This window comes from Emydura macquarii, unplaced genomic scaffold, assembly GCF_026122565.2.
Source record: "Emydura macquarii macquarii isolate MOO-44397 ecotype Brisbane River unplaced genomic scaffold, CSIRO-AGI_Emac_v2 contig_1447, whole genome shotgun sequence".
NCBI classification, from domain to species: Eukaryota; Metazoa; Chordata; order Testudines; family Chelidae; genus Emydura; species Emydura macquarii.
This window is the reverse complement of record NW_027131584.1, coordinates 224,783-251,215: the sequence shown is the minus strand read 5'-3', so window position 1 is coordinate 251,215 and position 26,433 is coordinate 224,783. Positions and strand designations below refer to the sequence as shown.

The 26,433-nt window shown below is 47.7% G+C and overlaps 2 protein-coding genes across 2 annotated transcripts; one reads left to right on the top strand and one right to left on the bottom strand.

Annotated features, from left to right (window-relative positions):
* Nucleotides 1–339: 339 nt before the first annotated feature.
* LOC137156344 (olfactory receptor 52P1-like) lies at nt 340–1,542 on the bottom strand. Its single transcript, XM_067553064.1, has 2 exons — nt 631–1,542; nt 340–420 (listed from the first exon to the last, which is right to left on the bottom strand). The coding sequence occupies exons 1-2, from the start codon at nt 1,540–1,542 to the stop codon at nt 340–342; spliced, it is 993 nt and encodes a 330-aa protein (XP_067409165.1).
* Nucleotides 1,543–22,408: 20,866 nt separating this feature from the next.
* LOC137156343 (olfactory receptor 52P1-like) lies at nt 22,409–23,347 on the top strand. The gene has a single exon (XM_067553062.1). It carries the CDS (start codon nt 22,409–22,411, stop codon nt 23,345–23,347), a length of 939 nt encoding a protein of 312 aa, XP_067409163.1.
* The last annotated feature ends 3,086 nt before the right edge of the window (nt 23,348–26,433 follow it).

Genomic DNA, 26,433 nt, shown 5'->3' with positions numbered 1-26,433 from the left:
AATACTCTTTTTGTTTATTTTCAGCCCAGTCCCTGTGCAATGTGTGTCCCAAAATGAACTGATAATTGAGGGCAGATTTTATGGCTTTTGGGGAAGGAAACAGAGGGAAAACTCCAAGTGTCTGCCAGTTAAGAATTCAGATAATCTGATTTGGGGAGACTCAGAACTGGAAGGGATTGTTGGGACCTGGTGGATAGTAGAGTTGGGCACCTTGTGATGGCAGAGGGGCAAAAGAGTCAAAGATGGAGGAGAGTGAGGAATGGTGAGAATCAACAACCATACTGGTGGAAAAAAGGTCTGGGAGCATATAAGAAATCATCAGCACTGGTGACATGGAAGTCACAGAAAGGCCAAGTGACAGAGTATGTGGGGATGACAGGTAATTCTGAAAGAGATCAGGAGATGATTAAAGAGATTTATCTTAGCAATGGAGAGGGCAGTGTTTGGTGCTGGAGTGATAAGACATCAGCTCTGAGGAACTTCTGAAACTCTGAACTTCCTCAAGCTTGATATATAGTAAATTGGGACAGAGCACCCTTGATTAACAAGGAGACATCCTTTCCCCCTCCTGTCACACAGGTCTAAAGTCAGTGGCCCAGGCGATCACATTCTGCAGATGTATTTTCCCACTTTGTCACGAAGTTCTTTGGTTTTCACCCCATAAATGATAGGGTTGAGCATGGGGGGGACAAGGAAATGGAGGTTGGCCAAGAGGATGTGAACATGGGCAGCGTCGCCCTTACTGAATCTTTGTGTCATGGCAGTGAAGAGGAAGGGAGTATAAGACATGAGCATCACACAGATGTGGGCTGTGCAGGTGTTGAGGGCTTTCTGGTGGGCTTTCTTGGAGGAGATCCTGAGGACGGCCCTGATGATCAGCCCGTATGACAGACCAATGAGTGTCAGGTCTAACCCAATGTTCACAACTGTTATCACCAGGCCGTATGTCCGGTTGATTCTGGTGTCCCCTGATGAGATCTTCACCACAGCGATGTGCTCACAGTACGTGTGGAGGATAACGTGGTTAGCACACAATGGCAGCCTTCGCAGAAGCAGGGGCAATGGCAGAATCAAAAGAACAGCTCGTATCAAACCCACTAGCCCTAGCTTAGTGATTTGTGCGTTGGTGAGGATGGTGGTGTATCTCAGAGGGTCACATATGGCAATGTAGCGATCAAAGGCCATTATCACGAGGATGGCTGAGTGTGTAACAGCAAACACATAAAGAAGGAACATCTGGGTGAGGCAGCCATCCACAGTGATGCGTTTGAAACCAAAACAAAATATGCACAGTGCCTTCGGCACAACAGAGGTCGACATGCCGATGTCTGTGATTGCCAGCATGCAGAGCAGCAGGTACATGGGCTTGTGCAGTGTCTGCTCTTTGCTTACAACAAACAGAACGGTGAAATTTCCTGATAGGCTGATGAGGTAGAACGTAGAGAAAGGGATGGAAATCCAGATGTGAGCAGCTTCCAGGCCCGTGATGCCATTTAGGATGATTGTTGGTGGGCCAGAGGAGGTAAGGTTGAAAGCCTCCATGAGGTGGTTGAGTCACTGATCAGGCTGTGAGATGCTCAGAATCCTGTGAATTGAGAAAAGCCCAATGAGGGGCGTTACACACGTTATAACATAGAAAATGGTAAATAACTTAGAGTTACAAACAATTTAGAAAGGGGACTGAGCAGTGAGGTGGCAACATTATTCTCTGGTGATTGGCACTGATGAGGCAACATTTGGAGTATGGTGTCCAGTTTTGGGCACCCCACTAAAGGAAGTATGGGGAGAAATTGGAGGGAGTCCAGTGGAGAGCAACAAAAAATTATTAGGGTGCTGGGGAACATGGATGGATGGAGCTAGGCTGTTTTCAGTATGGTTCTCAGATGAAAGAACTAAGAGCAATGGTCTCAAGTTGCAGTGGGGAGGTCTAGGTTGGATATTAGGAAAATCTTTTTCACCAGGAGTGTTCTGAAGCACTGGAATGGTTTATCTAGGGAGGTGGTAGAATATCTCTTACTTGAGGTATTTAAGCTGTGACTTTAGAAATCCCAGGCTGGGATGATTTAGTCGGGTTTGTCCTGCTTTGAGCAGGGGCTTGGACAAGACTGAGGTCCCTTCCAAACCTAATATTTTATGATTCTGTGATTTCCATGTGGCACCAAATTATTTAGTCCAGTCCAGAAATGTTCTTAAAGGGAGCTAACCAAGCTTGGTGAATGAAGAGCATGATGGGAGATGACATTTGATGTCAATAAATGCAGCGTAGATGCCTACTAGAGGGAAAAACCTGAACTCCTCAAACACTGAACAAGGTTCCAACTTCACTGTCTGAGCTCAGAAGAGGGACCTGGTGTAATGGTTTACAGCTCTGTGAAACCCTGCTCAGAGTGCAAGCATGGAGAAAAACTAAGGAAAATGTTGGGACACAGGAGGAGTGGGATGGGAAATAATACCAAAAATACAATGTCATGAGATCAATCAGTGAATCGTTCACCCTCCTCTGGACTCCCTTGTGCACTTTGGATCACGCTTCTCAAGCAGGGCATTTCAGAGCTAAAGCGGTTCAGGGAAGGGTAATGGGAAAGATCAAGGGCCTGGGGAAACTCTCCTAGGGAAAGAGGTTCAAAAGCCTGGGATTGTTACCTGAGAATGGAAAGATATAAGAGCGGATTTGAGAAGAGTTTTGTAGAATATAAAAAGAATAGTTTATGGGTTTTGTTCTTTAACACAGAATAGTAAGATATATAGCTTGGGAAAAGGGCTTGGAGGTCCTGATAAGGGCTGTCCGGGTGCTAGCACAGCACAAATAGAGGGGAAACATAAAAACAAAAGCTGACCAGGTTGACTACACCCGGCTGAGTGGCGCCTGGAAGTGCCTGCAAGTCAGGATGACTCCGCAGAAATGCTCACTGATCATGTCACATGACAAGGAAAAGTGACACTGTTCACTGATTGGTTACATACTGACCCAAAAGTGACACTGTTCACTGGTTGGTTACATACTGATTTAACTGATCAGTTTGGTGATCAGTTTGAGGGTATTTAAACCCCCTGAAGTCAGTCGCACTTTGGACTGCAGCCTGCTGGGATCCTCGATAGCTGGACTGAGCCTTTCTATGATCCAGCAGCGTCCAAGGGACGGCTAACACTTATCAGAGTCAACTCGGCCCAAGGGGCTTAAGGAGAGAAGCGCTTTTGGTAACCTATGAAAGTAGCACTTGCTTTAAGATAACAGATGACCATCTGTCTGTCTAGCTGTCTGTGATAGAGTAACTAGGATTTTACAAGCGACCATCTGTCTGTAAACATAAAATGAGCAATAGTAGAATTGTGTACTATGAGAAATGATTGCATGCATAGAAAAATATTAGGCCTTTGTATCCTTCTTTGGTTTCATCTTTGTATTGTTTATGTTTATGCTCTTTACTTGATATTAATGGCTAAATAAATGAGCCATATTGCTTCAGTTAAAGCCCTGTTTGTATTCTTGTTCGGTCGCCACCACCCTTTGGTTGAGGCAACTCCTCTGCTCTTGGAGACCCACAATACTAAACCTAAGGCCTTACAGGCCTCTCTGAGTTCACGAGTTTATTAAATATTGACTTGTAGAGAGTATATCAAGAATGTGTTCTTCCTGTCTCATAACACAAGCTCAAAAGGACATTTAATTAAACTGAAACATGGCAAATTCAAAATTATTTACTCAGTGCATAATAAAACAAAAGGAACTCATTTCCACTAGATGAAGTTGGGGCCAGGAGCTAAGTAAGAATCTGAAAAGATTTTTGGACATCTACCTGGATAGTAAGAATCTTCCTTTACAATTGTTACAGCTAAATAAACATTGGAAAGCCTGTACGCCCGCATGTCTCAGGGTACAAGCCAATCTCTGGCTATTGGGTGTTAAGGTGACACTCTCATGATGGTCAGGTTATCCCCCAACACACTCTTCAGTAGCCCCTGGGGTTGTTGGTCTCAGAGAGAAGACATTTGACTAGATGAATCATAGATTTGATCTACAATGGAATTCCTTTGTTGGATATGAACCAATTTTTCCTCATGGAAATACACATTATCATGCCATGCTGGGACTTTGTGCTCTGTCACTTCCCTTGTTTCTTTTGGTGAGACATGTTCAGAATTCATCCATCTGTCTCTGAGACATAACAAGTACAGTGGTTTTGTTATTCTGCCTCGTTCACTGACAAGGGTAAGTAGAGACACTGTCAGGAACCCAGCTACTTACCCAATACGAATACGATAAAGTTTGCAGATGCCACAAAAAAAATTGGGCATTGCAAATAATGGAGAGCACAGGTCACTCATTACGAGTCATCTGGATTGGATGGCAGACTAGGTTGAAACAAAGAATATGTGTCCTAATAAAGCTACTTATATGTATATATCTTAGAACAGAGAAGGTAGGTGATGATTACATAATGGGGGATGCCATTGTAGGAAGCAGTGACACTGAACAAGATTTGGGGGCAAGAAGGAGAAAATTGCTAAACATGAGCTCCCTGTTTGACCCCGTGGCTGAAAGAGCTAATGTGATCCTCGGATGATAAACAGGGGAATCTCAAGTAGAGGGAGAAAAGTTATTTTACCTCCTTCTTTGTCAGTTGTGCAACTTCTGCTGGAAAATGTTCCAGTTCTGGTGTCAACAATTAAAGATTCATGTTGATACACAGTGAGGATTAAGGGATGACTTGATAACAGACTAGAAGTGCCCACATAGGGAACAAATTTTGAATAATGGGTTTTTCAGGCTAGCATAGAAAGGTCTAACACTTTCCAATGGCTGGAAGTCGAAGTTAGACAAATTCTGACTATAAATAAGATATACACTTCATAAACAGAGAGAAAAATTAACCATTGCAGCAGTTTAACAAGCATCATGGCAGATTCTCCATCACTGAGAATTTCTAAACCAAGGCTGGATGTTTCTCTGTAAGCTCTGCTCTAGGAATTCCTTTGGGGGCAGGTCTCTGGCCTGTGCGATACAGGAGGTCAAACTAGGTGATCACAGTGGTGCCTTCTGGCCTGGTGCTCTGTGAACACATCCCTGCAGCACAGACAGGAGTCAGCTGAAGCATTTTGCCTGCAAGCTGGTGCCTGAGCCTTACTGAAGGCATTTTTTATACTCATTGAGATTAATGGCCAACAGAGATGGCTAACAAATGATCCCAGAGAGTCCCAGGTTTAGCATCTGTATCCCAGTGGCTCACTGTGTCAGCCAACTGTCAGGGGCTACTGCATGTGGCAGCTGTATTTATCTAATCACTGACATTACCCAGAATTGCCACCTCTCATAGTATAATGTGCTTGCTCATTGTTCCTGTGTAGCAGTCTCCGATGCCCCATGCAGACTTCAGTGGGGGGAAAGGAAGGAATGGAGGAGGAGGAGCTTACACAGCCTGTCTGGAGGTGAAGGGAACTGCAGCAGCAGCTCAGCATGTCCAGGAAAGGAGAGAGGGACAGACCTCAAAGCTTTTGATACAATCTCCCACAGTATTCTGATCAGCAAGTTAAAGAAGTATGTGTTGGATGAATGGATTATAAAATGAATAGAGAACTGGCTAGAGCATAGGGTTCCACAGGTAGTGATCAATGGATCCATATATAGCTGACAGCTGGTAAGAAGTGTAGTGTCCCAGGGATCAGTCCTGGGGCCGGTTTTGTTCAACGTCTTCATTAATGATGTGGAGGATGGGGTAGATTGCACCCTCAGCAAGTGGGCAGATGACACTGAGCTAGGGGGAGTGGTAGATACACTGGAAGGTATGGACAGGATATAAAGGGACCTAGACAAACTGCACCCTCAGCAAGTTTGCAGATGATGCTAAGGGTGGCATGGTAGATAGGTAGAGATAGGATACAGAGTGACCTAGACAAATTGGAGGATTGGGCCAAAATAAATCTGATAAGGTTCAACAAGGACAAGTGCAGAGTCCTGCACTTAGGACAGAAGAATCCTATGCACAGCTACAGACTCAGGACTGACGGGCTAGGCAGCAGTTCTGCAGAAATGGACCTGTGGGTTACAGAGGATAAAAAGCTGGATGTAAGTCAGCAGTGTGCCCTGTTTGCCAAGAAGGCTAATAGCATATTGGGCTGCATTAGTAGGAGCATTCCCAGCAGATCGCAGGAAGTGATTATTCCCCTCTATTCGGCAATGGTGAGGCTGCATTTGGAGTATTGTGTCCAGTTTTGGGACCCCCACTACAAAAAGGATGTGGACAAGTTGGAGAGAGTCCAGCGGAGGGCCACAAAAATGATTAGGGGTCTGGAGCACAAGACTTATGAGGAGAGGCTGAGAGAACTGGGCTTGTTTAGTCTGCAGAAGAGAAGAGTGGGGGGATTTGATAGCAGCCTTTAACTACCTGAAAGGGGGTTCCAGGGAGGATGGAGCTAGGCTGTTCTCAGTGATAGTAGATGACAGAACAAGGAGCAACTGTCTCAAGTTGCAGTGGGGGAGATCGAGGTTGGATATCAGCAAAAATAATGTCACTAGGAGGGTGGTGAAGCACTGGAATGGATTATCTAGGGAGGTGGTGGAATTTCCATCTTTAGAGGTTTTTAAGCTGCAGCTTGACAAAACCCTGGCTGGGATGACTTATTTGGGGTTGGTCCTACTTTGAGCAGGGGGTTAATCTAGATGACCTGCTGAGGTCCCTTCCAGCTCTAATCTTCTATGATTCTTCTATGATTCTATGACCTGAGGAGAGGGGAGAGGACGTGGGGACTAAAAGCAGCCAGCATTCCTCAAAATGACAGAAAACGTTAGCATATTCCTGCCTGGAAGAAACCCAGACACAACTTCCTGATGTTGTTTTTCCATTTTGGCAATTTCTGAAGTTGCCACGAGGCTGTTGTAGGACTGCTCACAGGGGGAGGGATGTGGTGGATGGAGGAAGTTATCAGAGACAATCTACTACAATGTGTCACCTTTACTGCACATCCCCCCTCCATATACACACATTATATATCTTTGGCAAAACCTCTTAACATGGCAATAATGTTGCTGAATTGGAAAATTTGAGAGAACCAGAGAAAAATCCATACAGATCTAAAAGATGGAGATACAGAGACAGATATAAGGACAGAGTAAGAGACAAGGAAATTATTTTAAAAACAAATATTTGTCTAAACAATTTACAATAAATCTTTAGTTACAATTTTAAATCTCTTGGTATTTCTGACAACACTAAACATTTCAAGGCTCCATTCTGGAGAATTCCTGCCCAGATGGTTCTTGACGTGAACCTTTCCCAAGCCCTTAACACAGAAACAGGCAACTTACCAGAATCCCACGTAGGTGAGAGGAAATCTCCTTCCTGCAACCTGGAAATAAGCATATGAATCTAACATTTGAAACGCACAGTGTTGGACAGGGACCTTTATATTTTCCTCGTACAGTCTCTGCAGAGTCTCAGATTGGCCAGGAGTGGTGGACAATTCCCTGCACTCTGTGAGCAGCAGGAAAAGCCGAAAACAGACCCCAGAGAATTTCAGCCTAAGATCTTCCCCCGAGAGTGAAGAAACTGATTCACTGATAACAGAGGCTCAGATTGTCGGGGCAAATTGAGTCTTGCAGACTTGCTAGAGTTGTCCTGCACTGCTAAAACCCCAGATAAAAAAGAAGAGCCAAGTGTTGGACGTGCTCATTTATCTATCGGCATTTCTGTGCTGCTGCTCATTGTCATAGAATCTGAGCATCTGCTGCTACTCCTGGCTGACGAGCCCTGCGCTAAATCTCTGAGACTGAGAAGTGTACATGGACAGGCTCTTCCGCATCTTTGTTTCACGTGAAATTTCCCAACAGGCTGATGATGTAGAACGTAGAGAAAGCGATGGAGATCCAGATGTGGGCAGCTTCCATCCCCGGGATACTGTTTATGATGAATGTTGGCAGGCCAGAGGGGGTGAGGTTGAAAGCCGCCATGAGAGTGTTGAGGCCCCGATCAGGATGTGAGATGCCCAGAATCCTGTGAAGGGAGAAAAACCCAGCGAGAGGGGTTAGGCAAATATTTTATAGTTACTAACAATCTAGAAAAGGGGGGTGAGCAGTGAGATGGCAACATTTGCAGATGGCAACTAATTATTTAGGCTGTAATCCAGTCCAAAGATGTCTTCAGAGGGAGCTAACGAAACCAGTGAACAAGCAGCATGGTGGAAGATGATATTCAATGTCAATAAGTACATTGTATATGCTGATTGGAGGGAAAAACACGGACTCCTCAAACACTTTACAAGGCTCTAATTTAACTGTATGAACTCAACACAGGGACCTGGTGTCACGGTACACGGCTCTGTGAAACCCTGCTCAAAGCACCAGCATGGCCAAAAACGAAGCAAATCGTTGGACACAAGAGGAGAGGGATGGGGAATAATACCAAAAATACAATGCCATGGGATGAATCAATCAATGCTTCACCCTCCTCTGAACTTCTCTGTGCAGTATTGAGCACCCTTCTCAAACAGGATATTGCGGAACTAAAGTGGTTCAGGGAAGGGCAACAAGAAAGATCAAGGGCCTGGGGAAACTCTCCTAGGGAGAGGGGTTGAAAAAGACTGGGGTTGTTTGATCGTAAGATTGTTAGAACGGAGAGAAATAAGAGGGGATTTGAGAAAAGTCTATAAAATACTGACTGGCAAAGAGTATATCGAGAATTTGTTCTTCCTGTCTCATAAGACCAGGTCATTAAATCATTCAATTAAATGACACATGGCAAATTCAAAACTGATTAAAAAAGAGTGCTTTCTTCACTCCATGCATAATTAGACAGAGGAACTCATTGCCACAAGATGAAGTTGAGGGCAGGAGCTAAGCAAGAATCAGACAGGTTTAGGACATTTTAATGGATAGGAAGATAATGAGCTAACAGAACACCAGGGTGTGGACTCAAAGCGGCCTGAAAGGCCTTAGCTTTAGGAGTATGGGTCTCTGGAAGCATAGGAATTGCCTCAACCGAGGGGCGGGGGCAACCGAACAAGAATTCAAACAGGCCTTTAGCTGAAGCAATATAACTCATTTATTTTTAGTCAGTAATATTAGCTAAAGAGCATAAATGTAGATAATACAAACTTGAAACCAAAGAAAGATACAGAGGGCTAGCATTTTCCTATGCATGCATTCATTCCTTACAGTGCACAATCCTACTTTTCGTCATTTTATGTTTGCAGACAGCTAGTCGCTTGCAAACTCCCAATTATTCCAAAGTTTGCAGACAGATGGTCGCTTGCAAACGCTTAGCTATTTCAATATTTACAGACAGGTGGTCGTTTGTAAATCCTTAGCTATCTTAAAGCAAGTGTACTCTCATACATTACCAAATAAGCGCTTCTGTTCTTAAGCCCCTTAGGCCGAGTCGATTCTATTAGCCGTCCCTTGGATGCTGCTAGTTCATAGAAGGGCTCAGTCCAGCTACCGAGGATCCCAGTGGGCTGCAGTCCAAAGTGTGACTGACTTTTGGGGTTTAAATATCCTCAAGCTGACCAAAGTGACAACTTCAATGTTACTTGTTGCAATTTATTAATTAAGCTGACAAGTTTTCTTGTCACTTTAAACTGACAAACTGACAAGTTTACTTGTCACTTGCCCCGTCATGTGACATAATTCAGTAACATTTCTGATCAAATTGTTCTTGCCCATGTGACATAATGTAGCAACATTGCATTTTTAGTTGTCACTTCAGCCAGGTATGGTCAGCATTCACTCTCATGTCTGCCCTCTATCTGTGCTGTGCTAGCATCCTGACAGCCCTTATTAGGTCCTTTCGGCCCTTTTCCCAAACTCTAAGCTTTTCTATTCTATCTTAAAGCATAAACCCCTTAACTATTCTTGTCATATTCTACGCGGGGCTGGCAATGCCCTCCTGGGTCTCGCTCTGAAGGACCGGTGCTGGAGCCAAGGACAGAACCATGCAGGAGCATCGCAGGGCACAGGTGAGACAAAGGAACGTGACCTGGGGTGCTCAGATCCCATAGCTAGGAAGGCTCTGGGAGTGCCGCGTACCCCAGGGGGGAGGGGAGGCAGAGGGGGGCCCATTCATCCTGGGGGGTCAAATCTGTAACTATAGCAACAGCCAGGACCAGAGCCGGAGCTGGCGAGACCCTGACGTCTGTGCGGACCCAGGGCCAGGCTGTCGATGGAGCTACAGCCATTGACGCAAGCTGGGTGCCTGGCCCTCTGTCTGTAACAGCACACTGAGGGGCTGAGGCTGATCTGACGAGCAGCGCCCCACCGGCCTGGCATAGTCACTCCAGATTCACCCCAGCGTGCGGGGGATCAGGGTCTGGCCCGAAGGCCCAGCTCTGGAAAAGGCATTTAGGTGTTGCTGTGCTCGGCCTGGCAAGGCCTGACAGATTGAGGAGCCCAAGCGATTGAGGCACATGGAGCTTAAATCCCATTGACGGGAGGGATTCTGGATCCTCCATCAGCTAGGCATGGCCACCCAGGGGCAGTGATGTCGAGATCCATTTGCAAAGCCGGGCCTCAGGCGCCTCTGGCTTCTCCCCTTTTCTTGGTAACTGGCAGCAGTGGCAGCCTCTGGGGGAATGTACTGTTTTCTCTGGGGGCTGCACCCAGTCCCATGTGCCTCAGTTTCCACCTCTGTAGTACAGACTGCCACAGCTGTCCCAGGTGTGTGCTAAGTGAGTGCAGCTGTGCTGTGCTAGAGGGGGGAGTACCTGAGAGACCAGGTGTGTGACTGGTGCAAGTACAGCTGACTGTGGGTGGGTGCTTGTGACTGGTGCAGTTACAGGCACCATTTTGGCAGTTGGGGGTTTGTCTGTTTGAGTGATTGATTGGATCCAGGTGGGGTTAATTGCGGGGGCGGGGCTTTGAGGGGAGGCAGAGGGTTAGGGTTAGGGTTATAAAAGGCAGCCAGCTGCGAACCAGCTGAGCGGTGAACAGAGGGGTGGCTAACAGAAGGAGAAGGAGGGAGTTTGCCTGGGAGCTGTCCCAGACGTTGCTGAGCAGGAAATTGAGCATTGGAGGAGGCTCTCAGAGCAGAGATATGGAGATGGAGCGATCCGTTGTTGTCACCTGCACTGGGTGTGCTATGTTTGTCTTCCTCCCACAGGATAGAAATGACTTCATCTGTACCAAGTGCAGGCTGGTTTCCTTATTGGAAGAGAAGGTTAAAGGACTAGAGACCCAAATGTCAACCCTGCGGTGCATTACAGAAAACAATGTCTTTCTCCATCAGGCACAGGCAGAGAGTAAGGAAGATTCAGAGAAGGCCGGGCAGGCGAAAATGAAGAACGGGGAAGAAAATTGGCAGCATGTGACCTCCCGAAGAAAGAGAACCCATGTGCCCACCATGCAGATAGAAGTAAGGAATCGTTTTCATCCTCTCTGCACAAGTACTACGGCAGAGAATGATTTGGAGGACCCTTCAGAGGGAATGGATCATCAGGAGACCCGTTTGATCAGAAGGCAAGAGATGCATTCTCCTAGGGATGGGGGTTCCACAACCATTCTAAAGAGGAAGAGAAGGGTGATGGTGGTCGGGGACTCCCTCCTAAGGGGGACGGAGTCATCCATCTGCCGTCCGGACCGGGAAACTAGAGAAGTGTGCTGCTTGCCTGGAGCTAGCATTTCAGATGTGACGGAGAGACTGCCAAAACTTATCAAGTCCTCAGACCACTACCCCTTCCTGCTCCTCCATGTGGGCACCAATGACACTGCCAGGAATGATCTTGAGCAGATCACTGCGGACTATGTGGCTCTGGGAAAAGAGATTAAGGAGTTTGAAGCGCAAGTGGTGTTCTCGTCCATCCTCCCTGTTCAGGGAAAAGGCCCAGGTAGGGACAGTCGCATTGGGGAAGTGAATGCGTGGTTACGCAGGTGGTGTCGAAGGGAGGGCTTTGGATTCTTCGATTATGGAATGCTGTTCCAGGAAGAAGGATTACTAGGAAGGGATGGGATTCATCTAACAAAGACAGGGAAGAGTATCTTAGCAGACAGGCTGGCTAACCTAGTGAGGAGGGCTTTAAACTAGTTTCGACGGGGGACGGGGACCTAAGCCCGAAGGTTAGTGGGGAAGAGGGACACCGCAAGGAAGCAGAAGTAGGAGGGTGCAGCAGGGGAGGCCTCCCGATTCATACTGTGAAAGTAGGCCACTCGGCTACTTATCTCAAGTGCCTGTACACAAATGCAAGAAGCCTGGGAAACAAGCAGGAAGAACTGGAAGTCCTGGCACAGTCAAGAAACTACAACATGATTGGAATAACTGAGACTTGGTGGAATAACTCTCAGGATTGGAGTGCTGTCATGGATGGGTATAAACTGTTCAGGAAGGACAGGCAGCGGCGAAAGGGGGAGGAGTTGCACTGTATGTAAGAGAGCACTATGACTGCTCTGAGCTCCAGTATGAAACTGGAGATAAGTCAGTTGAGTGTCTCTGGGTTAAGCTTAGAAGCAAGAACAATAAGGGTGATGTCCTGGTGGGTGTCTGTTACAGACCACCAGACCAGGAGGATGAGGTAGATGAGGCTTTCTTTACTCAACTAGGGAAAGTTTCCAGTTCACAGGGCCTGATTCTCATGGGAGACTTCAATCACCCTGACATCTGCTGGAAGAGCAATACAGCAGAGCACAGACAATCCAGGAAGTTTTTGGAGAGTGTTGCAGACAATTTCCTGGTGCAAGTGCTGGAGCAACCAACTAGGGGCCGTGCTTTTCTTGACCTGCTGCTCACAAACAGGGAAGATTTGGTAGGTCCAGTTTGTTTAGGTCACTCTGAATCCTATCCCTACCCTCCAGGGTATCTACCACTCCCCCCAGCTTAGTGTCGTCCGCAAACTTGCTGAGGGTACAATCTACCCCATCCTCCAGATCATTAATAAAGATGTTGAACAAAACCGGCCCCAGGACCGACCCCTGGGGAACTCCGCTTGTGACCGGTTGCCAGATAGACATGGAGCCATTGATCACTACTCGTTGAGCCCTATGCTCTAGCCAGTTCTCTATCCATTTTATAGTCCACTCAGCCAACCATACTTCTTTCACTTGCTGATGAGAATACTGTGAGAAACCATATCAAAAGCTTTGCTAAAGTCAAGGTATACCATGTCCACCGCTTTTCCAACATCCACAGAGCCAGTCACTTCTTTGTAGAAGGCATTCAGGTTGGTCAGGCATGACTTTCCCTTGGTGAATCCGTGTTGACTGTTCCTGATCACCTTCCTCTCTTCCAAGTGCCTTAAAATGGATTCCTTGAGGACCTGCTCCATGATTTTTCCAGCGATTGAGGGGAAGCTGACCGGTCTGTAGTTTCCTGGATCCTCTTTCCTCCCTTTCTTGAAGATGGGCACTAGATTTGCTTTTTTCCTGTCATCAGGGACCTCCCCCAATTGCCACGAGCTTTCAAAGATAATAGCCAATGGCTCTGAAATCACCTCAGCCGACCACCCGAGACTACTTAGGGATCTGGCTGAGGAGATCTCCGCGCCATGAGTCAGTGTCTTTGAGAACTGGTGGAGAACGGGCGAGGTCCCAGGGGACTGGGAGGACAAAGAAAGTATGACCTGTAAGGAGCAGAATGAGGACAAACAGGGAATTACAGACCCATCGTCATCACGCCAGTGCCCAGGATGATACGGAGCAAACAATCAGTTTGGAAGTAGGAGAGACACCTATTGATGCCTGTGAGCCCCTGGGCCACACAGTCAGTCTGTCTCCTGCTGAGCGTCCTCACCCCTGGTCCATACGGTCAGTCTCTCTCCTGTTGGGGGCCCTTATCCTGGGTAATACGGCCAGTCTGTCTCTTGCTGATCAACCTGACCCTGGGCTATGCAGTCAATCTCTCTCCTGCTGAGCGCCCTGACCCTGGGCCATACGGTCAGCCTCTCTGCTGCCAGAGAATTTCACCCAGGGGTTCCTGTGTCCAGCCTGTATATAGTAGGGAATTCAAGCATACTGTTTAGAAAGACATCCAAGCTCAATGTAAAGCTGTGGCGGTAACTCCTACCTCCCCAGGAAGTTATTTCTGTGGTTAATTCCCCTCTCTGAAAACTGTGCATCTTAATTCCAGCCATTGGATCCTGTTCTGGCTTTGGCTGCTAAATCAAAGAGCCCATGCTAGCAGAAATCTTGTCAATCAAGACCATGATCAAGACACTTCTTTACCGCCTTTCGAATAAGCCAAATCGACTGAGGTCTCTAAGCCTGCCGCTCTAAGGTAGGCCTTCCAGACCATGGCTCATCCGTGTCACTTTTTCCCTGACACCTTTCCAATCACCGGTTTGAAGTGTGGATCCCCAAACAAGACCCAGGGCCCAGGAATGGGCTCGCCAAAGTGGCAGACAGTGGTAACACCACCTCTCTGCTCCTGCACTAGATTTCCTTCCTCATACTTCCCAGGATCATATCAGCCTTCTGGCCCCAGCACTGGAATGGACTCCCCGGTTCAGCAGGCGTATGCCCCGTTACACGGCCATCCTTCCCAGGTGCTGCGTTCCAGCTCGCAGCCCCTCTCCCTGTCAGGGTTACCTATGTTCCCAGCTCCTCATGCCCAGGCTGGGTTCCTGAAGCCCGGCCCACCTGGGGTGGCTGCTGGATCCTGCCATCCAGAAATATCCCCTGGCCCCAGGAGCCCTGGGATGTTGTACAGCTCCACACACCCCCTTTGCTGCCCTAGGTCAGGGGGCATGAGGATGAGGGGGGTACAGCCGTGGGATGCTGGTGCCAGGCCACAAACATCCGCAGCCCAGGGAAGCTCCTCACAGGCGCTCTGCTGCCCGGTCAGAGACAGGGCCCAGCACAGCTGCTTCATGCCCAGACCCCACAGTGCAGAGCCCGCGCCCAGCTCATGACGCGTGTTTTACCCAGCTGCAGCCTGAACCCTCCAGCTTGAGCGATTCCTCCTAGATCAAGGAGGCCAGCAATACCGGACACCCCAGTCACCCTGAGAGCACAGGCCCTGCCTTCAGAAACGGCCGCCGATCGGCTCCCCGGTGCCCAACCATAGCCCTCGCGGCTCGGGCCTGCCACGGAGGGGGCTGGAGGTGTCGCTGCATCTGATGGGGAGAGGGCGTGTTCAAGTCTTGGGCCCGCGCAGATGTGGGCTGGTGCCCGGGGACAGACACAGCCCCAGGGCTACTGTTGCAGAGAGGCCAACTGAGGTCAGCCTGATTGACAGGGCGGGTCGGCCAATGAGGGAGCCAGGAGGATGGAGGGGAGGTCCCATCCTCTGTGTAAGCTGGAGCTGCTGGTGCAGAGCAGGGCCGAGCTAAGGGCAGAGCAGAGGAGAGGCCCAGAAAGCCGAGCCGAGCCGAGCCGAGCCATGCCAAGCCGAGCTGAGCCGAGCCGAGCCAAGTAGGGGCTGGGGCTGGAGCCGTCTGGACCAGATGTGCTGAGTGAGCTGCTGGGCAGTGATGTGGGGGGCCCTGGGCATGGCCCGGCACAGGGAGACGCCCCCATCCCAGAGGCCGCGCAGGCCGGACTCAGGGGGTCGTGACTCCGACAGGGGGCTGACGCTGGGAGAAGGGCCCTGCCCCCTAGTGCCTAGGGTGTGTGGCTGCCCCAGAGCCCGTGTCCGACCCACGGCGTCCCTGCCCCACAGCCAGGCCTGGGCAGGGCCTGCGACGTGTGACACAGATTGTGAGCGTCCCTCACACCCCACAGATGCCGTGTGTGGGGCCGGGCCAGGGGCAGTGCTGGGTGTTTGCATTCCGCCTTCTCCTCTTTTCTGAGTGTGTATCTGATGTCCGGTTGCTGTCTGTGTAATACGTTGTATGGCTGTGCACTGCATGCACTGATCAGCGGGGCAGGGACGCGCCCGGTGCAGAGTTAGTGCCCGCAGTGGAGCACCCTCGCCCCTGCCCTACGGGACCACGGCAAGATTGGGGGCTGGAGCACCAGAAATCCTGGGCCAGCCTTGTCTCGATTACGGGGATCCCACCACAGACGAGAGTGGGTGGGGAGCCCTCGAGGTCAGGCCAATAAAGACAAATGCACGGTACTACACTTAGGAAGGAAAAATCAAATCTACAGCTATAAAGTGCAAGCACCCAAAGAAGAAAAAATGGCTCTTAAGTTTTTTGACAGGTGTTCTTTGAGATGTGTTGCTCATGTCAATTCCAAGAACCTCCCCTCCTGCTCCCCCTGGCCTGCCCCTCTGTTGGGTTTAGGTGGGAAGAAGGAATTGAGCGGGCGGAGGGTTGGCAGGGTCCCATGTGCCAGCGCTGTGAGGGGATAACTCCGTGCAGCACGAGGGCTGACCCGACAGATATCACTAGGAGAAAAACCTTCTCTCAGCGGTGCACGTGGCACATGCACACCTACACTGCAATGTATCTGAGTCACAGATCTGGGAGAACAACGGTTCCAAAAGGTTAGGAACTGTTTCCTAGCTGGGCTGGATGAGATGTGATTCCCCATAGTCATGTTTCATGGACAGTTGAAAATGGGACACGAATGCGGAGAAGCCATAATAGTGACACAAGGAGACTCTCAAAGCTGTAGATTAAATAAAGTTCCCACACGACTGGATTGGGAATATTAGCAGGAGTTGTGGGGACCCTGGAGGCGGAAAATGGGAGCACAGGATGGTTCCTGCACTGACTGGGAGAGGAACGCACTGTGTGCAGGGCAGGGTGTGCAGTGACAGTGTAGCAGAGTACTGGAATAGGCAGGAATGCTGCTTGAGATAAACAAGCACAGCTGTACCTCTGGGGGCTCATAAGGCCCTCCACACTGCTGGTCCCCATATGGGTGCCCCACAATTAAAGAGTTTTTATCATCACAATCCCCTGAGGCAGGGAAGTGCTCTCCCTATTTTACAGAGGGGAAACTGAGGCCCAGAGTAGATTAGGAGATGACACATCCAAGGTCACACAGGACCTCTGTGGACAACCTAGGAACTGACCAGGTCCCCTTGAGTTCCAGACCAGCGCATGATCCACAAGACCTTGGTGGGGTGTTGTCAAAGGCACAAGGGCAGTGGGCAGCAGAGTGCAGCTACTCTAGGTGGGATAAAAAGACACAGGCCATCAGTCCACAGGATGCAGAGCACATGCTGATCACTGAAGGAGGCTCAGGAAGCTGCACTTCCCCATGGCAGGATATTGCACTGTGAGGGGTTTATGACTAAGCTGGGGCAATCTGTGCTGCCCTCTGTCAGAGATGCTATCAGATGGGAGGGACTGTTACTCAGTGTGGAAATCCTACGTTTGAAACAGGGAAGCACAACAGCCTGTCCATGTGCACGTCCCAGTCTCAGGGATTCAGCACAGGGCTCATCAGTCGGGAGTAGCAGCAGATGCTCAGATTCTATGACAATGAGCAGCAGCACAGAAATGCTGATAGATAAATGAGCTTGTCTAACCGTTGGCTCTTCTTTTCTCTCTGGGGTTTTAGCAGTGCAGGACAATCTAGCAAGTCTGCAAGTCTCAGTGCTCTGACAATATGAGCCTCTGTTATCAGTGAATCATTTCTTCACTCTCAGGGGAGGCTCTTTGGCTGAAATCTCCAGAGTCTATTTTCTGCTGTTCCCGCTGCTCACGGAGCACAGGGAATTGTCCTGGAGTCCTGGCCAACCTCAGAGTCCTTAGGGACTGTACAGGGAAATTGTAAAGGTCCCTGTCCAGCACCGTGAGTGTCAGACGTGAGATCTTACACTCATTCTCAGGTCACAGTAAGGAGATTTCCTCTCTCTGCTGCGTGGGATTCTGGTGAGTTGCCTGTTTCTGCAATAAAGTTAGTGCTAAGGGCTCGGGAAGGTTCAAGTCAAAAATAATCTGGGCAGGAATTCTCCAGCACAGCGACTTGAACTGTTTAATATTGTCAGAAACATGAGGGGATTTAAAACTGGAACTAAAGATTTATTGTAAATAGTTTAGACAAATATTTTCTTTAAGATAGTTTCCTTCTCTCTTACTGTGTCCTTCCATCTGTCTCAGTAACTCCCTTTTCCTGGTCTGTGAAGTTTTTTCTCTCCTATACTCAAATTCTACAATTCAGCCACTTTACTGCCAGTTTAAGAAGTGTAGCCAGATCCTTTGCAGTGGGTATTTGTGATACCCAAATTTCACAACACGAATGGGTCACACAGGGTTTTACAGACTGGCCAGATTCTACTCTCACCTTCTGCCTTCAGTGGTTCACCCCAGATTGACAGTGGCGTCACTGAGAGCAAAATCAGGGCCCCTGTGTTTTGAAATCCCCATCTTTCATGCTAGGTCTCAGGATGCCACATAAACTGGGGATCTTCCTTCAGACTCTTTCAGCACCCTAATAGAATAGCTCTCGCTGATGAAGTACCTGAAACCACCATTTTCACAGCTGGGAAACAGAAGCTCAACGCTAAAGGTGACATTTGGGTCCCAATGAGATCAATGGCAAAACTCCCATCAGGGACAGGTTGTCACCTGAAATCCACATTTAGGGACTTAAATAAAAGGTCTGATTGTCACCAGCCATGAGCCTCCAGTGACTCCTACGGCAGTTGTTGTACAGCCTCTAAGGATGAGTGAGCACATTCAGGCCAGAGAAGAGCTGAGCGGAGAATAGCTGAAATCTTAAACTTACAGCTTAGAGGTTCAAAACAATTACGGTGACAATTTTGGGGGGTGGTCTGCTGTTTCCCTTCCCCTGCCTCTCTGGTTCTGTAGAAGACGATCTGCACAAAATGCAGTAAAAATAAAAACATACCTCTGACTTAGAGGAAAGCAGGTGGTGTTGGAAATCTCACTGGGGGAGATCCAGGCACACATAGTGTGTGTGAGGGGCGGGACGTGCAGTATCCAGGTCACAGTGGCGCAGAGTCCTGAAAGAGGGCAAAACAGGGAATGGACATCCTGCCTAATTCACACACCAAAGAGGTGTAACTAGCCCTCCTGCAATCTCCGGGACTACACGGGTGTCTGTAAAGTGGACACATTCTGGTAGATTGTGTCTGACGCCTTCCTCGCTCTAGCCCATTCCTCCTCCTGTAAGCAATCCCACAACATTTTCCTGACAACTTCAGCAATTGCCAGTACATAAAGGCAGTATCAGAAATCTGTTTGTTTTGAGGAAGAGTTACTCACGCTGGCTCCTTTTAGTCTCCACATCCTCTCCCCTCAAGTCTGTCTCTCTCCTCTTCCGTGAAGACGCTGAGCTGCTCCTGGGGTTTCCTTCACCCTTAGACAGGCTGTGCAGGCTGCTCCTCCTCCATCCCCCCTTTCCCTGGTGCAGCCAGACACAGAGTTTAACCCAGGTTGTGTAGATACATGTACGAGCTGTCGCTATGTGGTGTGTCCAGCACCTGGTGTTGGTCCAGGGTGAGTGGGATAACTGTGTGGCAGCGCTGGGCTTTGTGGGGGTAGGAAATGGGGGGTACACGACAGGCAGGCAGCACTGCTGAAGTTCAATTTTTCTTCTGATTGTTGGTCCCAGGCCAGTGCTGGGAGATTTCTTGTCCTCGAATGTGTCTGGGCAGGTCTCAGGGATTCCTTTCCCTGGCGATCCAGAGAATTGCAGCCTGGATGTCACAGCCTTTACTCATTTTTTAATTTATTTTTAAACAGTTGTTAAATGTTAATTACTCCACTTCAGGCATTTTCCCAGTGGAAGGAATCATTGATCTTTGCTCCTCATCTGGTTCCGTCTCCCATCAGATCTGACCCCGCCTATAATCTCCTTCCCCATCCCAGGTTGCCCCGATTCCTACATTACACTGGGCACCAGCATCTTCTCCAGGCTTCCCAGTCACCCATGGCTCGCACCCAAGACACCTCAATCTCCCCACAAGCCTTCCTCTGCAGGGGGGACGTGCCCCCATTCCAGCTACTCCCTTTCCTAGGTGGACAAAAGTGATGGTTTCTCTTCGGTGAAGAACGTCACACCCCGAGTAGCAGATGCCAAGGCACCTGTGCTGTCCCGCTGCTCTTTTTCCTCCCACACACACCGGGTGGGGATTTGGGGACTACTACACAAGAACAATAACCATACTGAGAAGGGTGCACAGTATATACCAAGAGCTGGCAGTTCTGGGAATTCCTAGAACAGTGTTTATAGAGAAACATCCAACCTTGGTTTAGAAATTCTCAGTGATGGAGAATCTGCCGTGAGTCTTGGTGAATTGCTCCTCTGTGTAAAAAGTGTAAACATCATATCACAAATTGTTTAACTTCAACTTCCAGCCATTGGATGGTGTTAGACCTTTCTGTGCTAGCCTGAAAAGCCCATTATTCAATATTTGTTCCCTATGTGGATTCTTGTAGACTGTTATCGTCACCCCTTAACCATCTCTCTTACATTAAATAGATTGAGCACTTTGAGTCTATCACTGTAAAGCAGAATTTCTAATCTTTAAACATTCTCGTGAATCTTCTCTGAATCCTCTTCAGTGGATGAACATCCAGCTTTAATTGTGAGCACCAGAACTGGACACATTATTCCAGCAGCAGCTGCACCAGTGCCAAAGAAAGAGGTAAATAACTTCTCTCCCTCTACTTGAGATTCCCCTGTTTATCATGCTAAGATCATGTTAACACTTTTGGCCACAGGATCACGTAGGGAGCTCATGTTTAGCTAATTACCCCTTTCCCGCCTCTCCAATCTTGTTCTGAGTCACTGCTTCCCACCATTGTCAGTTAACAAGACAGAATAACGAAACCACTGTACTTCTTTTGTCTCAGAGAAAGCCAGATGTCTTTAAGAACGTGTCTTACCAAAAGAAACAAGGGAAGTAACACAGCACAAAGTCCTAGCCTGGCATGATAATGTATATTTCTATGGTTCTTCTAGTCAAATGTCCTCTCTCTGAGAGCCACTGCCCAGGAGCTGCTGAAGAAGGTGTTGGGAGAATAACCTGACCGTCCTGAGGTTGTCACCTTAATTGCCTAATAGCTAAAGATTGGCTTGTGCCCTGAAACACGCAGGCATACAGGCTTTCCAAGATTTTTATTTAGCTGTATCTATTGTAAAGTAAGATTCTTACCACAGCTGTAAATGTCCAAAAAACTTTTACAAATCTTCCTTAGCTCCTGCCCTCAACTTCATCTTGCGGCAATGAGTTTCTCTGTCTAATTATGCACGGAGTGAAGAAAGCATTCATTTCGTAATCAATTGTGGCTTTGCCATGTTTTGATTTAATTGAATGTCCTCTTGATTTTGTGTTACAAGACAGGGAGAACACTTTCTTTATATACTCTCTACCAGTCAGTACTTTATAGACTCTTCTTAAAACCCCTCTTATTTCTTTTCTTTCTAAGCTAACAATCCCAGGCTTTTCAACCTCTTTCCCTAGGAGAGTTTCCCCAGGCCTTTGATCTTTCTCGTTGCCCTTACTTAACCCCCCTAGTTCTGCAAAATCCTGTTTTGAGAAGGGTGCTCAGTTCTGCACACAGAGTCCAGAGGAGGGTGAAGCATTGACAGATTGATCACATGCCATTGAATTTTCGGTATTATACCCCATCCCAGCCCTCCTGTGTCCCAAGTTTTTACTTAGTTTTTTTTCCTTACTCTTTCAGCAGGGTTTCAGAGAGCTGTAAACCATTACACCAGGTTCCTGCCCTGAGTTCATCCAGTTAAATTAGAACCTTCTAAGGTGTTTGAGGGGTTTAAGCTATGCCCCGCATTAGGCGTATATGTTTCACTTATTGACATAGAACATCATCTCCCATAATGCTCCTCGTTCACCGGGCTTGCTGAGCTCCCTCTGAGAACATCTCTGGATTGGATTATGGCTGAAATAATTTGCTGCCATGTGGAAATTGTGGAATATTAGGTTTGGAAGGGACCTCAGGAGGTCATCTAATCCAACCCCGTACTCAAAACAAGAACAACCCCAACTAAATCATCCCAGTCAGGGCTTTCTCATGCTTGACCTTGAAAACCCCAAGGGATGGAGACTCCATCACCTTCCGAGGTAACCCATTCCAGTGCTTCACCAGCCTCCTAGTGAAAAAGATTTTCCTCATCTCCAACCAAGACCTCCCCCACTGCAACTTGAAACCATTACTCCTAATTCTATCATTTGCTACCATTGAGAACAGCCTAGCTCCATCCTCAATGAAACCATGCTTCAGGTAATTGAAGGCTACTATCAACTCCCCCGTCATTCTTCTCTTCTTCAGACTAACAAGCTTAGTTCCCTCAACTGCTCCTTATAAGTCATGTGCCCCAGCCTCCTAATAATTTTTGTTGTCCTCCACTGGACTGTCTCTAATTTCTCCACTTTCTTCCTCTATTGGAGGACTCAAAACTGGACACAATAATCCAAATGTTGCCTTACCAGTGCAGTCTAGAGGGGAATAATGTAGTCACCTCACTGCTCACCCCCTTTCTAGATTTTTGGAACTATAAAATATTTAAAGTGTTTTTTATTATCACGTGTGTAACCACTTCTCTGGGTTTCTCTCCCTTCAGAGTCATCTGAGTATTTCTGAGCCTGATCAGTGACTCGACCAACTCATGTCAGCTTTCAACCTTACGTCTTCCAGCCCACCAACATTCATCCTAAACGGCATCCCCGGGCTGGAAGCTGCCCACATCTGGATTTCCATCCCTTTTTCTCTGTTCTACTTCATCAGCCTGGTGGGAAATTTCACGGTTCTGTTTGTTGTCAGCAAAGAGCCAACCCTGCACAAGCCCATGTACCTGCTGCTCTGCATGCTGGGGCTCACAGACATCGGCGTGTCTACTTGCGTTGTGCCGAAGGCACTGTGCATATTTTGGTTCGGTTTCAAAGGCATCACTATGGATGGCTGCCTCACCCAGATGTTCTTCCTTTACATGTTTGATATTACACACTCAGCCGTCCTTGTGACAATGGGCTATGATCGCTACGTCGCCATATGTAACCCTCTAAGATATGACACCATCCTCACCAATGCACGAATCGCTAAGCTAGGGCTCGTAGGTTTGTTACGAGCTGTTCTCTTTGTTCCGCCATTGGCCCTGCTACTTCAGAGGCTCCCATTCTGCACCAACCGTGTTATCCTCGACACGTACTGTGAGCACATGGCTGTGTTGAAGATCTCGTGTGGGGACACCAGAGTAAATAGGACGTATGGACTCGGTATATTATTAATGACCATCGGGTTAGACCTGGCACTCATTAGCTTAACCTATGGGCTGATCATCAAGGCCGTCCTCAGAATGTCCTCAAAGAAAGCACACCAGAAAGCCCTCAACACCTGCACAGCACACATCTGTGTGATACTGATGTCTTATACTCCCTACCTCTTCTCCAGCCTGACACAAAGATTCAGTCAGGGCATCGCTGACCACATTCACATCCTCTTGACCAGCATCCATATCGTTGTGCCCCCCATGCTGAATCCTATCATTTATGGGGTCAAAACTAAAGAGCTTCGTAACAAAGTGGGAAAATACATCTGCAGAATGTGATTGCCTGTGGCCACTGACTGTAAACTGGCATGACAGGAGGGGGAAAGTATGTCTCCTCGTTAATCAAGTGTGCCTTGCCCCTATTTGGTTGAACTCAGCCTTGTGGAAGTTCAGAGTTTCAGAAATTCCTCACACCTAATGCCTTATCCCTCCATCACCGAGCACTGGTCTCTCCATTGCTAAATTCCATCTCTCTAATGATCACCTGATCTCTGTCAGAATCACCCGTCTTCCCCCAGCCCCACACACCCTGTCATTCGGCCTTTCTGTGACTTCCAGACCACCAGTGGTGATGATATTTCACATGCTCTCGGCCCTGTTTTCCATCAGGATGGTTGTTGATTCTCACCATTCCTCATTCTCCTCCATCTTTGACTCTTTTCCTTCTCTCTGCTATCACACGGTCCCTAACTCTGCCAGCCTCCAGGCTCCAACAATCCCTTCCAGTCCCGAGTCTTCCCAAATCTGTCTCTCTGAATTCTTACCTAGCAGACACTTGGAGTTTTCCCCTCTGCTTTGTCCCTCCCAAAGCCATGAAATTTGCCCTGCATTATCAGGTCATTTTGTTACACACATTGCACAAAAAGTCTATTTAATATGATAATCATAGATGCAAAGATGAAGGATAGAAGAATCCCTTGCACTGCTACAGATAGGGACCGACTGGCTAGGTAGAAGTTTGGCAGAAAAGGTCCTGATGAAATAGTGAGGAAAAGCAAACATAAACGAGTTACACAGAAAGTAAATGAAGATGGAACCTCAGCCTTTCCAGTTCTATACTAGTCAAATTCCCTTTTCTACTGCGAGTTACCCATTGTCTCTGAAGAGTTTCCCATGTGCCCTCTGTCATCAAGGGGATTCAGTGTTTCCTGGACAGCATGTCGCTTAGCTGCTGCAGAGTGGCATACTCTGACTTTTTGGGCAGCACCTAGATAGTGAAGGGGTCTGTCTCCATGTGCCTTGTAACCTTGGGCACCTTAACACTGTGCTGTTATGGCTCATGGCCCTGCACCAGTAACCAGCCCACAAGCAGCATGGCCTCATCCTGGCTTCCAGCAGCCGACTTACTCCATGGAGGATGATACCAACGGCCTCTTAAAATCCCTGAGTTCTCATCAAACTGAAGTCCAGAAGGGATGGGAAATCTTCAGGGGTTTCCTCCATTTGCTCCCGTGCTGGTGGAGGACAATATTTCAAGGACTTTATTGCCCGGGACGGAGTGGGAGTTTAAAGAAATCAGGCTGCAGGGGCAGGTCCTGAATTCAGGGGAGTTGGGACTATCCGCAAGGGGCGCTCTGGAGCTGCTAGGCTGCCATGATTTGCTGTTTTTAGTTTGAAACATCCGCCAACCCTCCGGGAGGGGGCACAAGTACCAGGACTGAGGTTCTGAGTTTGAATTTGATTGTCCATTCATAGCTTTGGTGCTAATGTGGAGCAACTCCTGCTGGGGCTTGTAGCACAGCTTGGATTACATAAAAGAAGTTGGGTGTCTGATGAAAGCTTTCCTTTCTTATCTGATATAAAGACCAATGTGTTCATAACAAAAGCTTTGTTTCAATAACCAGCTTGGGCTACTCTGGGGCTAGTTTTTAAGGGACTTTGTGCCATGGACGCAGTGGAAATCTGGCAACCGTGTGTAGGGCAGAGCTAACAAAAGAGCATCTGCCTAAGAGGAGCTGGGGGCAGAGCAGCAGCAGCCAGAATCAGAGTATCCCAGAAGTTTAACTGAATTCTAGTCCAGTGACCTCCGTGAAGAGATGTTTGAATAACAGGTACAGAGGTGCTCACTTGTAAAGTAACTTACCTCCAAGCCGTTATCACAAGCTCTGCCTACACCACTGCAAATGCTGAAAATAATGAACATGCATAATTTGGAAACAGCCTTTCCAAATGTTGTTACTGCCCTGTGTATTAACCTGGCATTCCCAGTCCCACACTGCAGTGGTGAATAGTCTTTTTCGCATTTAAAAAAGACAAAAAATGCTTTAGGTGCTACAATGGTTCAAGAAAGACTTAGTCGTACTCTGTTGTCCATTCATTCGCAGCTGGCAAACTCTGTAGACTTCTCCAGTTTAATTGAAACATTTGCTGCATCAAAGTCATGCCGAAAAATCTGAAGACATTTTCATCATTGTAAATAAAAACCAAACCACTGCACATGGGACTGCTCTAGTTATTTATTTTATGTACAGATGTGTGTATTCTATTTACTGCAGGGCTACCATTGCTGGTACCCTAGTGGCAGCTACCTCCATCAGCAACTTAAACTTGTAAATAAATCTTGTACCGCTGTGTGCTGTGTTAAAGACAACTTCAGTGCGATCTCCTATCTTTTACAATCGTTGCCCATGGGGGCCCACAACTATGTTTGGCTCCGAGATCACAAATGATTAATCCAGCCCTGCAGCCAAATATCTTGACAAATATTGCACAATTTCCATACCCAGCCCACATGGCAAAAAAGTGCAGTTAGTGCGTGTCAGTGTGGGGAAAAATGGAGACAGATTCTAGTGATAGTGTGGACAGGAACTCCGTAATAAGTGTGTTCAAGTGTAGGATTTCCCTAATCCTGTAAAGAGAGAGACCAAGTTTCTAAAACCACAGCCTATCAAAGCAACCTCTACTCCTTGGGAACTGTAAGAAGTGAAGTGTAACATTATTAGGCAAGTCTTTCAGATAACCTAGGCCAATAACAGATCTTTGAGAAGGGTTTCAAGTTGTTCAGCTTGCTATAGCTCTGAGAAAAAGGCATGAGGCAGTGCATAGAATTTGGAACACTCTTACGGAGTAAAATTAAACTGCTTGAAATAAGAAATGACCTTGCAGAGAAGGTAGAAGAGAGAAAGACAGCCAAGAAAGAAGAATTTACATAAGATTTAGGGCTCTCCTTGAAGGTGGAGAGAAAGATGAACCCATTCTATTTCTGAAGCATGCCTTCTGTACCTTCCTAAAGATGGGAGATGACTGAGAAGCCTTTATTGGTAGAGTTCAGAGCATTACATGCCCCCACCCCTTACAAAGAGACATGATACTAGCACTACACTACTTTGAGCAAAGTAGGCAGATTTTGAGAAGTGCCACAGAAA

Excerpts from the sequence above, each read along its gene's own strand:
- LOC137156343 (XM_067553062.1), top strand. The coding sequence starts at position 22,409 with ATGTCAGCTTTCAACCTTACGTCTTCCAGCCCACCAACATTCATCCTA.
- LOC137156344 (XM_067553064.1), bottom strand. The coding sequence starts at position 1,542 with ATGGAGGCTTTCAACCTTACCTCCTCTGGCCCACCAACAATCATCCTA. Across the intron at positions 421-630 it reads CCAAAGAACTTCGTGACAAA|ATAAATCTCTTTAATCATCT; the intron begins GTGGGAAAATAC and ends TCCATTGCTAAG.